The following is a 12,760-nucleotide window of genomic DNA, read 5'->3' as shown; positions in this document are numbered from 1 at the left end:
TTGTCTGACATTGCCAAGTTGGTGTTAGTAGTTGCTGCAGGCATCTGTTGATGATATTTGTTTGTCTTGTGTTTAGCGGAAGAGCAGCGCCCCAGAGACCGAGGAGAAGGTCAGGCGGCTGAGGAGGAAGAACACAGAGCTCGCTGTACTTGCTAAGAGGCTGGAAGAGAGGGCTCGAAAACTGCAGGAGGCCAACCTCAAAGTGGTACGCCACGCAAGTGAAATGTTCAGAACTGCATTGCCACCGTGTTTGCCCTCACTCTCACTGACCCAGATACTGGCAGTGACTCATTATCGAGCACCACCATCGAAATCACCCCTCCACCATAATGTCAGGTAATGAGTTGAATGGAATAGCTCAACATGTGATTAATGGGGGCCTTGCTAAAACATACCAGCACTAGTGAATAGTTGACTGCATCATTACAACTCCATTTTCAGTAAGTCAACAAACAAACAATCAAAGATCAAACACAATGATTGAGGATGAAAACCTCACCGACATTCCTCATGAAACATTTTTTCATTCAGTACTTTAACACCTGATATGATGGCAACTCCTCCGGATGGACCTTTTTAATTGTCTTGTCAGTTAGGTGTCATCTGTACCTCTACATAGAAAGTATCAACTTCTGTTTTTCAGATCTAGGGAGCAGGTATGACAAATGTAATCATAGGTTCAAATAGAAGAAGGCTGAGAAGACACACAGTTTACAGTGTGTTGTTTACTGTGGCAATGTCTAAAAAAACACAAAATATATAGTAGCTTCAGCCAAATGTATGTCCATATTCCCGGACTGCTTTTTTCTTGCTATTTATCTGACGATTGACATGTTTTTATGGGCAGATTTTTTCATATCACTTTTAATGAAGACACAACATAGCATGTCAAAGGTGTCCTGCCACGACTCACACATTAATGGTGAAATCATTGTTCATTAGGTTGATGAATGTGTAGTCTCTTAAAAATGCATGAGTCATGGTAACTCTCTTTGAAGTCTGAAGCACTAAGTAGTAGATGTCTCTGAAGAGCTGTAGTGACGTGTACCGTAGCAAACATTTTAAGGAGCACTCTGTCTCTGTCCTGAATGCTGCAGTCACTGGCTGCTGTTTATTCTGAGTGCACCTGTTCACCAGACTGCAGGAGGGACCTTTCCCCTTCCCCCCTCACCTTCTGCTGCTCACTGAAGGGCAGAGCAGTGTAGCTCTTATTAATCCACAACAACAAAAAGTTTGAAGTCTTTTAAGTGCTTAACCACATTTGTTAAACTCATTTTTTTGAAACCTAATCTAACCATAGATTGTTTTTGAGTTAGCTTGCGCCTCTATTTGGTGTTGCTTGTAGCCAAAGTGAGAGCCAGAAATTGCTCACGAAACACTGAGATGTTCAGTAGCTGGTCAGGAGTATTACTGGGGTGTGTTTATAATGCTGCCCCTTTCTGATATCATATGATTTTCTTGCTGTTCTGTGCTGATCTTTGACTGTAAGCACTGTCTTCAGCAGGACAGTACAAGTTTACTACTGTTTTCCCCACACCACCTGTCAAAACAGTCATTCCTGCATACCACCATCAGACTTTATAATGATAAAATGGTTTGGTTCATCTAGCAGGTTGATAATGGCTTTATGAATCCAAGTCCTTTTTAAAGGCTTTCCCAATGTTTATTTTATTATTAATCCCTTTGCTTTGTGTGAACTGCCAATAAGAGTGTATTCCAGACTTCCTCTATGAAAGCCTTTCTGCTGATTGACATGTATTTCCTTCTTGCTCTTGTCAGGTGAACTCCCCGTCACTGATGAGACCTGGGTCTGTGGAGCAGTACAAGAGGGCGTTTGCCCGACAGCGAGCTCGTGACCTCGCCCAGCATGCCGATGCACTGCTGTCAAAGGACAAAGAGATTGCTGCCCTGCAGCAAGAATGCCGAGAGCTGGAGGCTCGGCTGGGCACCACTAAGGTATTTCTAAGACACCTCCTCAGTAACTAGTGTGCTCAACTGTGGTCACTGATTTGGACTTGCTGCCCCAATGTTACCTCTAACCCTCATCATCGCTGCCACAGACTCATAATGCCACAAGCTCGCCCTCTGCTGGACAACATGGGTACTACTCATCCTAACTCCCTCCTAAGCCCGTATTACGAAGGCTGCGTCACTACTGATGACGAGATGACAGTGCAGGAATGGGCTGCCTTTCTATGTGCCTGTTTTTAATTACTGGTCCAGTGATTTAGAAGCTTATTCTCCTGAATGTGAACATGTGCTGGGTTTAATGAAGGGTCTGACATGGTGGGCTGTGCATCAATCTAATGAGAAAGTCTGTGCTGGATCCCGTGTTCAACTTCAACACATTTTCACCATGTGATAAGGGTGGCAGGATGGGAGGGTGAAGTGGTCCTGTCAACTTGAATTGGAAAATTTTATGTACAAATGGGATGACTTACATTTTTATGTCCATAACCCAGAGTAAATTTTACTCAATGTGTTTGTTTTTAGTTATGTAATGTTCCCACTTTAGAGTGTTTTAAAGTCTGTTCTAAATAGCAGAAGAAGTAGGCCAGTTTTAGATCGCAATGCACATGATTACACATATTATTAACCGACATGATCAGTCTTTGATTCAGTTTATTGCTTGGGATGCACTTTGAAAATGTTAATAGCTAAAATTAGAATTACAGTGTTGTGCTGAATTGATGACATTATTGTCTTGTGGCCGACTGTGATGCATGTGTCTGTGCAGGGCTCCCCTGTTCCATCTGGCAGGGTGGAATTTGAGAGGCTTCTCAGGGAGTCTCAGAGGGAGGTGCTGCGGCTCCAGAGGCAGCTGTCGGTCACATCATCCAGACAGCAGCACAACCATAGTCCCGACTCCGGTGGCCCACAGAAGTGTGGGGAAATTGAGGAGGAGGGGGAAACAAAGGTAAAGTCGTCCCCACATATCAGAACACAGCACAACTCTACGCTGACCCCTGTTGGTCTTCGCGACTTCAATAAGTGAACCCTGTCTATGCACACTAACACTGATGACATCAGCTCAGCTGTAATTTTATACAATGGTATAAATACAAGCAATGACTGAGCAAATTCCATCATAGCTGCTGTGTTAGTCTTATAAATAAAGAGACCAAAATTATAAGTCAGTGTAAAGGAGCAAAAACTGTAACACTCAAAAACTGGTAAGATGATACCATTCAGTTTATTTGAGGTTAAGTATGTGACTACAAACAGAGACCAGATCATGTTTTCACACCAAGGAGTGTCAGTGGTGTTGGGATAACGGTACAGTGTGGATAAGACAGCTGTTTGCTAAAATTAAGCCCACTGAGTTTTCTAAAATCTAGTGTATATTTATGTTGGCTTGGATGCTGTTTTGCTGTGTTATATAATGGCTTGTCGTTGGACCCGATACTAATCTGCCACAAGCCATAATGAGATGATTCCCTGTCTTGAACTTGGGCCTGATCAAAGATACCAAAGTCACACACTCTGATCCTCACTGCAGTTAATACTGATCTTCTCTCTGTTCAGTTCTTAGAAGCAGCTCTTCACTGGCAAAGTGATGCTCAGATAAATCACTCACTCGCCAAAAAATGCACATATATCATGAATGTATGAGTGGGTTACATAATGTAGAAAGGACATTATTTGTAACTGTGGAATTTAGTTAGCCACACCTCTGAACATCTGTAATATGGAAGTACTTTGAGTATATGAGAGGGACATTTTAAAGGTACATTTTCTGTGTTTTAGTATCAGTTTACATCATTTAAAGGCATACATCTTATTTATGGATATTTTTGCAAAATTCTCCTCTGAAATAGAGTAAATTCTCTGCCTGTGAAGCTCAAATGAGAATGCCGATTGTGGTAATCTCTCGTTTGTGGGACGCACACACGCATACCCAGTGGCACGCGCACACCCAGAAAGGGGCCATGTTGTGTGAACTCTAATCCCCTCTAACAACAGAATGGTACAGTCCAGTAATCCTCTCTCTGTTGCTGTGGCAGCGGTGAGAGGGTTTTGGGTGGTAGGTAAGACTCCAGCCGCACTAAAGACTTTTCTATCTCGCCCTGCTCTGGATAACTAGCAGGCCAAGGGAAGCCTTGACGTTGCCACAGATCACACAAAAGGGGTAGGTCATCTTGTGAGTTTTGTTGTCTCTGTGCGTAGGTGTCAGTAGTCCGTTGTAGATCTCATTGACTAGCCTCATATGTGTCTGCTTGGATGTGAGACAGAAGCCGTGCAGGGCTCAAAGTTGAGACTAAACACTGAAAACTAATGAGTGTCATGAGGAATCAGGAGCGCGACAGCGTTGGCTCAAGGCAGCGAGTGTTGCATTTGTGTTAGACATTAAAACCCCCGGCTTATTCTCAAAGATTATGAGAATGTTGCATGCCCCATGTTAGTATAACAATATGACTCGCAGCTAAGGGGATTTTTCTTTTAGGTCTCATAGCTGTTGTTTTTTAATATTCATTTCAGTAAATCCTGTGGTAAATCCCACCCCGTCTGTGATGGACTGCCACTTTCTTACAAATTAGAAAGACGGGACATGCATGAGGCCTAGTCAAGGGCAACCAGTCAGAAACCTGGTTTTATAACAGTCATATTTTGGAGCTTCCAGATGTAGAATTTAGACAGGCTGACTCAGTGACAGTGTGGTAGAGCGTTTGATTGGTGGACATCGATATGCTCCGTATTAAAAAGAAAATCAACGGCCAGGCCAATCCATTAAGGTGCTTTTAAAAGAAGTGATCCAGTTACCCGTTTCAGTAGTCTGCAGGGATTACACCAATGTGCTTATGGCATTCAGGGCCTGCTGAATGGGATCTGACCCTGCTTTAGTACGCATGGGCCCAAGGTGTACTTGATCCTTTAGTGTACATGGACCACATCAGTGTGAAGTGTACACAATGGCACCTCACTGTGTGAGGCAGTGTGCGAGTGGAGGTGAGCCACTAAGCTAAGACCTCATCTGATAAAAACACATTCAGTGTCACCTACTGTAGCAGACATGGCTGCGCCATGCACCAGGCCAGTTATTGAGACTGATTTATGCCTGTCTTTACACATCCAGCAGGATCTGAGTATTTACTTATTTACTTAAATGTTTTTATGCATGCACATTTTTTAGGTCAGTTTTACACCCCCTCAGTCCCATTCACTTTTAAAGGCACCACAGACAGTGCAGGACAAGAGATAAGACAGGAGAAGGTTTTTTTAACTATTTTCAAAGCTGAAACAAGTGATAGTGTTTGAATTGTTGCAAGATGCCTCCTTCAGATGTAGCCTGTGAAGTCTCACTGAAAATCTGCTCTGAAATGAAACAGCAAGGGAATGTAGGAAGTGAACAAAACGTTCAGTCAAGCTGGAAATGTTCTTCAAGGCCAAATGTCTTTGAATAATTATACATTTATACTGTTTGAAAGCCTGACCTACAGTCTGTGCATCTCTGCATGCATAGCAAACAGGTAATCTAATCACACAGACAATGTTAAAGCTTACTGTGTATGCACTGCATGAATTTCATACATTTTTAAAAATAAGTACAAATCTATTGTTACATACATACATTGTTAACATATTAGTGCCACTTTTATACTGAGGGACCCAAAGCCAATTTTATATGCAAAGAAATTATGTTCACCTGATTTTAGCCTCCCAGCTCCTTAGTTAGCATTCATCTGTACAGTATTAATGCTTGTTAGCTGTAATTGATGATACCTTAATTGCAATGTCATATAATTATGGACCCAGCACTTTTTTCACTCAGAGCTGCAACCAGCTTTTGTCAAATTACTCTAACTGATGGTTTAATTTGACTCCAGTGGCTTCAGGAACAAAGTGTGGAGTGTGTTTGAATGCCTTGTGGTATCGATGACAGTTGGAATTCAATGAAATTCAGTAATTAGATTTCGAAAGCTGCAACTGTGTTTTTATATTTGAAGCTAATGCTATCAGTATAGACGTGGAATTTGCCCTTTTATTTACCCAGAAATCCGACAATAAGACATTGACTTGTTGGTTTCTAGTTCATATTGAATTCAGTGTAGTTTAGCTGTATCACTACATTTTTGGGTGCCTGCCGGATGAGACTATTTGCGAGTGGGAACCAGCCATACAGTTATTGTGTAAGGCCCCAGAAGACAAACCGTTCAAAATGTAAACAAAACTGTGTTTGAGAAATTACTGTTGTCTCTACCACTCCTTAAACCTCCCTTATTCCCTTAAAGGAGGGTGTGCTTTATTGCAATTATTCAGCCATTATTTCTGCAAAACCGATTTACCTATTTAACATATAGTCTATAGGCCAAGTGGTCCTCTGGGGACTGTGTACAAATGCACCCTACTCTTATCATGTTCTGACATGACGCAATTTAAAATATCACAGAGTTAAAGGTAGTGGACATTTCCTCTGGTTGGTGGTTGGAATGAAACAGCTAGTGATTCCTTCTTTCTCTGGCTCAAGTGAATATGATGCTCTGATGAGAATCAACTGATTATTCTTTGAGATTTCATTGAAAACATTCAACCCAAAAGTCCTATTAAAGCTATCTGAAGATCTGTTTATATACAACTCAAATTCTCACTAGAAAGGAACTATATTACTGCCAATACATGACTTGAACTTAGGCACTATAAAGTGGGTACAGAAATGCCAATAATTACTAAAAAAAAGACCCTGTCCCCCTCAACACCTGATCTTTCAGTTCATGTATTTTATCATGCAATAGCATTAAATGAAAAATATTCTTTACCTAGTAATAGCAATAACTCCACAAGTCTTGATTTTTGTTATGGATTATATTATCCATGTATATATATTATATTATGCATTACTGTTTTCTCTGAAATATGTAAAGTATGTTACTTAAATTTATTTTTTGGAGCACTAACATTTGACTCAGTTGATCTTTTCTATTAATTGGCCATATGAGAATAAAACACTGCCCCATGACCATGTGCATGCACAGCTTGTTAGGCCACACTAAGTTTTGTTAGGTTAGTGTGTTGGCACATGAACCTTTGAAACGATTCATAATAACCTAAGCCTTGGTCTAATGCTCTCCATGACGGTCCCTTTATTCCTCATAACATTGTATAAATGAGGCATTACGTAATATTCCCCCCCGTGCTCATTCGTCAAAGCCATGTCGGAATTATATCACACGTTGCTTGAACACTGATTATATTTGCTTTGAACTCATCATTGTGAGCTCTCATTCCTTTTACAAAAAGGATTGCTCTTTTAAGGGATTTGACCTGTAGACTGATAGCAATGTATGTCATCCTGATCATGATATGTTCTCACATGTGGTTATATGAAAATATCTAATTGTCCTAAGTAGGAATGTTGAATTTCATCTTAGTACTGGTATGAAAAGTTTAGACTGTCCTGAACGTCACCTGTGGTTAAAGTAGTTTAGCTGAATTCATTCCTGAATGCAAACAAGGCGTTAAGACAGGAAGGAGAGCTGCACAAACAGTGGACTAACAATTAAAAATGATGGGGTTTGTTCACATTTGCATAGGAATCGTCACTCCCACCATGGTGCATGGCTCCCAGATTGTAGCAGTCCATACAGTTAAGCCAGCCCATTCAGTAGGTATGAAGTGCTACAAGCTAATTAAGAGTCACAAGAAGATGGACCGCTTTAAGCATGACTGACCAAATACAACGGTGGGCATTTCGCCAGGACGCTGGGCTCACCAGGCACGTCTGCTTGTGATGGATATGCAGGGATCTTTAATGACCACCGCCAGGAATCAGGAACAGAGAAATCAGCAGAGCACTTGTTTAAAGCCCTCATTCCTGTGCACTGTTTTTGTACAGGGGCCAACAGAATTAGTGCCTCCTGCTGGCCTTTCGTCACCACTACTAACACCATCTGGTCTCCTATCCAAAAGATAAACCAGGCACAGCCTCGCTTAACTTGACAGACATTCCACTGATTTGGTGTTGAACAGTCAAAATGTGTTATCAGCCCCATATTGAGGTCTTCTGTATCTGTGATAATGCTTCAACACACGTCTTCGAAACAACAAGCCTTCACTCTCCTTGATGCAAGCTGCTTTACATGTGAAAGGAATACAAGCTGACAGCACTAAGCACCTGCATGTTTACATTTAACAGTGCGCTGCCAGAAAAGTCGTAGTAAATCTGGTGGAGAGAATTAAAGGATGCTGGGAATGGGTATCTTGGGATATATAGTTTATAGGAATGAGGGGTTGCCTTTGTTGAGGCCAGGTTGCTTTTAGTGACAGTTTCACGATCTGTAAAAATAACAGTGACTGTACATGTTGACCAAAGGAAAGCACTCTTTTCCAGTCAGGTCAAAAGTCATTTTTTTAGGTTCTTACTGGAACTTTAATGGACTGCAACTCTCAAGCCTCTTCAGAAGATCTCGACTCCAACATGATGGGTTCAGTATTATGAGTGTGAATTGGTTGGCAGCTGTTACTCTGCAGTGTCGTGGATGAATGCTTGTATCGTATGCATCTCCTGTGAGAAGGAGCAACACCCATGTTATATGATTAATGAGATGTAGAACAAAACGTTCTTTAAAAAATGCTACAGACTAAAGAAGTTTGTGGACCCAAAGTATTCCTCAATATCCAAGTGCATTTCTCTAATGACTCTTCACAATGTCATCATGCTAAAAATAGTTTACCTGTGGAATGATCCAAACAGGTGTTTTTGGAGCGTTCCACAGCTTTCCCAGTCTTTGTTGCTCCTGTCCCAACTTGTTTGAAACGAGTTGCTGCATCAAATTCAGAATAAGCAGATATTATATATTCAAGCATTAAATATATTCGATTACATTCTATTTTATTTATGTTTTACATATGTTTGGAATCTGTGTTATAATTGCTAAGTTTGATTGGCTAATTCTTTTTCCATTGTGTTTTTCTATGTGGAAACTCTAAAATAGAACTTACCATGGAAACTTCTAATCATCTACTGAACAAATGACAAATGGGTATTATCTATACTGTACTATAACTTATTGCAAACATTGTGGTTGATTTGTAACAACATGTATTAATGTTTTGGGGGTTTGGGGCAGGGTGTTTGGTTGATTTGAATGAATCTCTTCATGCCATGTTCTGATAGTCCTTAAAGACGTTGGGTCTTTAACAAGTGGAAACTGTGCCTGAAGTCTAGAGTGATGCGTTTGAGCGACTAACAATGTAAGAGAGAGGAGAGTGTAAAGGAGAGATCCCTTTTGCAGCACGTGGCAGATCGCCTTTGATCCTGTTATTGGGTCGTGGCCTTGGCTGCACTAGCACAGTTCTACTCTGAGCATAAGTAGGTTTGCTCTAAAATTAGATACTGATTCCCGACTCTTAACCCTTAACCAATGTCAGCCTGTCCCCCATCTGGATCCAAGTTAAACAAATCATACCATCGTTCAAAAGGAATGTACAGGAACAGGAATTAGTTCAGAAAATAAGCCTACTGTGAAACATTCAAGTCATTACTAATTACAAAGGACATACTTCCTGCTAATGTGTTGGAGTCATGTAGCAGGATAGAGGGATTCCCCCTGGATTATTCATTATAGTTAGACACTGGGAAAGGAGGCTTGCTGCTAACCCCTCACCCACAGTGGGGGGTGTAGTGTTAAGTGTTACCGTACAGTTTAACAGTCATATGTACATTTCCTCTCTCCTCAGTAGTTGGTCATGATTTTAAGATTAAAACAGAAGCTTTTTAGTTTAATAACTTGGATCTTGACTCTTCAAGATTAGCCCTGTAAATACAAGGTGACTGACTGAAAGCGTGTCCCTGTCCCTGTCAGGTTGGAGGAGAGACCCCGTGTGTGGTATTAGATGAAGCTCCGTCCAGGTGTGAGAAGACTCCCGGAGAGGAGGAGGAGTCGGGGCTGCAAGTGACGCCCCAACCGGGCCTTAGCCCGACCCCCTCCCATCAGGAGGAACACACAGAGGAGCAGCGCCTACAGTTTCTGGTGAGAGCACCTACAAGTAAACTCAGCTGATGCTTCATCATGACACTGTCATGTAGTGCAACATTCAAACCACATGAGTTCAACGTTTCTCCAGCGTCATTGTGCCACATTTGTGTCTGTTTTTTTTTCTGTTTGAATTTCTTTTCTTTTTAAATTCTAGTTTAATATTCATAAGAACAAAACTACTCATGAAAACAATTTATTGATACTCTTCATTATTCAGCATAATCAAATAGAATGCACCAACTATGGTTGTTGCTGAAATTGGAGTTTTAGTAATGCAATGCAATGACTGTCATTGACATTACTAAATGTCAATGACAGTCATTCATGAGGGTCCTGCACACCTCTTAGCAGCAACAACATGCTTGTTGTGCCTAACTGCTGGTATCTAGCATTGCCATCCACACTGCATGTTCATGTGAAAGTGAAGCTTGAATTCAGTGCTGTGTCTTCAGTGTACTGCCACTGAAGGAAAAACTATGGTTAGATTTGTTATGTAATGCTGGGATTATTTTGATCGTGTCCCTTGGAAACAGAACAGTAGCACATTGCCCTTGCTGATTGTACAAGTGGGTCTCATGGCTTAACTAGACCATATTCCCTCTCAGCCCTGGATTGACTTTCTTTGTCAGGATGGAAAATGTTGATTCCAGACATTCATTGATGTCGTTTTGTTTGTTGGTAAAGCACTGACATGGTCCATCACATCAGCTAAAATTAGAGAAAACTTCCAGTACGGACAGGATCGATTGACACACAGTGGCAATTCAGTAGCAGGCAGCATGCCTCCTCACCCTTCACTGAGCATGCACATGCAATTATTGGGTATTGCTGACTGTGATTTGTGTCCATTAAGATCATATCTGCACTATCCTCAACGCTCTCACTGATGTGTCCGTAGCATTTTGAATAGCTGGTTTTGCAGTTTTCTGATCATGAGAAGAAGTCACTATTTATGTGATGTGTCACGTGATGTGCTGCTTTTCTTTTATTTAACATGGTTTGCTGAAATACATACTGTCTGTACATGCAACTTTCTTATCTTACTAAGGTCCTAACTAAAGCTGCCACATTCTGAAGGGAGCGATCATATATGTAAATGAAGTTAGTCAGTGTTTTGCGGCCCATCATGGTCATCATCGTCCGGCTGCACAATTGCTTCATCTTTTTAGTTTAACAAGGGACGTGCTGAAATATCTTTGCTTTGTAGACTAACTAGCTATCTTTCATAGAGCCTGGCTGAGTCACGGGAAAAAGTGGCATCTTAGACAGTGGGACATCTTAGATGAGTTAAATGACTTACAGATTTAGGACAAAGCACATCAGCTGAGTAAACACTGAGCTGCCCCAGAAACAATGTTAGTCTAGAAAGAACACTGGTGATATTTTTAGCCCTGCTAGTCAGTCAGTCCAACACTTTGGTCCAGACTGAAATAGCTCAACAGCTAAGGATTGGACTGCGATGCAATTTGGTCCATTCATGGTGCCCAAGGGATGAATTTGAATAACTCGAGTGATCCCATCACTTTTCATCCAGCTCCATCATCAAGCCATACTTTAGTTACCTGCAAAACCAATGACATTCCCATCAGCCTCAACTATTCTTTGTGTTTAGTGCTAATTACCTAATGTTAGCCTGCTAACACTGAACTAATTTCTGTCTGCTAAATGTCAGATTGTTAACGTTGCCATTGTGAGCATGTTAGCATGCTGATATTAGCATTCTGTTGAACTGTAGCCTCATTGAGGCCCTAGCATGGCTGAATACTTCTTTTTACTTTTTTCAGGGATTTAAAAAATCTGCATGTTCATGGCACCTGTTTAACCTATGTGCTTTTGACAGTCCCATAAAAATGTGCACGGTTAGACTGCAGTACAAAAACACAGGGTTAGGAAAGTGTAGAGGAGAAATTAAGTATCTAGTCACTCCTTATGTGTGAGAGGAGACACATGGCAGTCTACACCCTCCTCTGGACAATTCAAACAGGTGAACAGTTCTGTGGGATGGGTCTTTGTTGACTGTGAAACAGCTGACAGAACATCATTGGAAGTTTAGCTTCACTGTCATAAGTTGACTATATGACAGAGCATCCTTGCTTGATCGGCGTTATCCAGGCCCTTAAAGCTGTGACTGCTACACACTCAAGCAAATCAGACCACAGATTGCAGTTTAATTATCATTATTGTCTTGCCGTGTCATCACTGGTGAGAGTACAATATCTTTGCAGTCAGCTGCTGGTGGTCTGCAATTAGCCTGTCTGCTCTGCAGCCTCCCCCCACGCAGTCACAGTGATTGATTGAGGTCCTGTGGCCACGCTGAAATAAGCTGATTTCTCCTATGTTGGTCCTGCATGTAAGCTGCATTTAGAATAATTAAAGGATGCTAAGCTTTGTAATATCTCATTGCTATCATGTCAGATGTCAGTATGGAAACTAAAGCCAATGTATTCCGCATTGCAAAATATAAACACAAATCATTTGTCATTATATTACAGATGTTTTTCGTGGTTTTGCTCTTATACAGTATGTCCTGCTCTTTGTTTGGAAGCTTGTTCTCTTTAAAACCATGTGAAGAACTATGTGTAGTTTTAGAGCCATATTATATTTCAAAAGCAGGATTCAAGGTAACTTCAGCATCTTTGCTTTGTTATCATTGTCGGTTCAGGAAAGTGAGCTGAGCAAGAAGAGAAAAGAATGTGAAAACCTTGAGCATGAAGTAAAGAAGCGACAGAAGAGATGTCTGGATTTGGTAAGCGATGTTCTTGCTCCATTTTTTGCTTCTCACATGC

The 12,760-nt window shown here is 41.2% G+C and overlaps 1 protein-coding gene across 1 annotated transcript in view; it reads left to right on the top strand.

Annotated features, from left to right (window-relative positions):
• Positions 1 to 12,760, top strand: part of LOC121616978 (RIMS-binding protein 2) — a 57,200-nt gene that overhangs the window by 23,683 nt on the left and 20,757 nt on the right. The window contains exons 3-7 of the mRNA XM_041951913.1: positions 77 to 205; positions 1,780 to 1,956; positions 2,738 to 2,917; positions 9,801 to 9,968; positions 12,637 to 12,720. Of these exons, the coding sequence (XP_041807847.1) occupies positions 77 to 205; positions 1,780 to 1,956; positions 2,738 to 2,917; positions 9,801 to 9,968; positions 12,637 to 12,720 (738 nt within the window). The remainder of the gene's footprint in view (positions 1 to 76; positions 206 to 1,779; positions 1,957 to 2,737; positions 2,918 to 9,800; positions 9,969 to 12,636; positions 12,721 to 12,760) is intronic.

The sequence above is a fragment of the Chelmon rostratus genome, chromosome 14, assembly GCF_017976325.1.
Source record: "Chelmon rostratus isolate fCheRos1 chromosome 14, fCheRos1.pri, whole genome shotgun sequence".
Lineage (NCBI taxonomy): Eukaryota > Metazoa > Chordata > Actinopteri > Chaetodontiformes > Chaetodontidae > Chelmon > Chelmon rostratus.
This window is presented reverse-complemented; position numbering and strand designations above follow the sequence as displayed.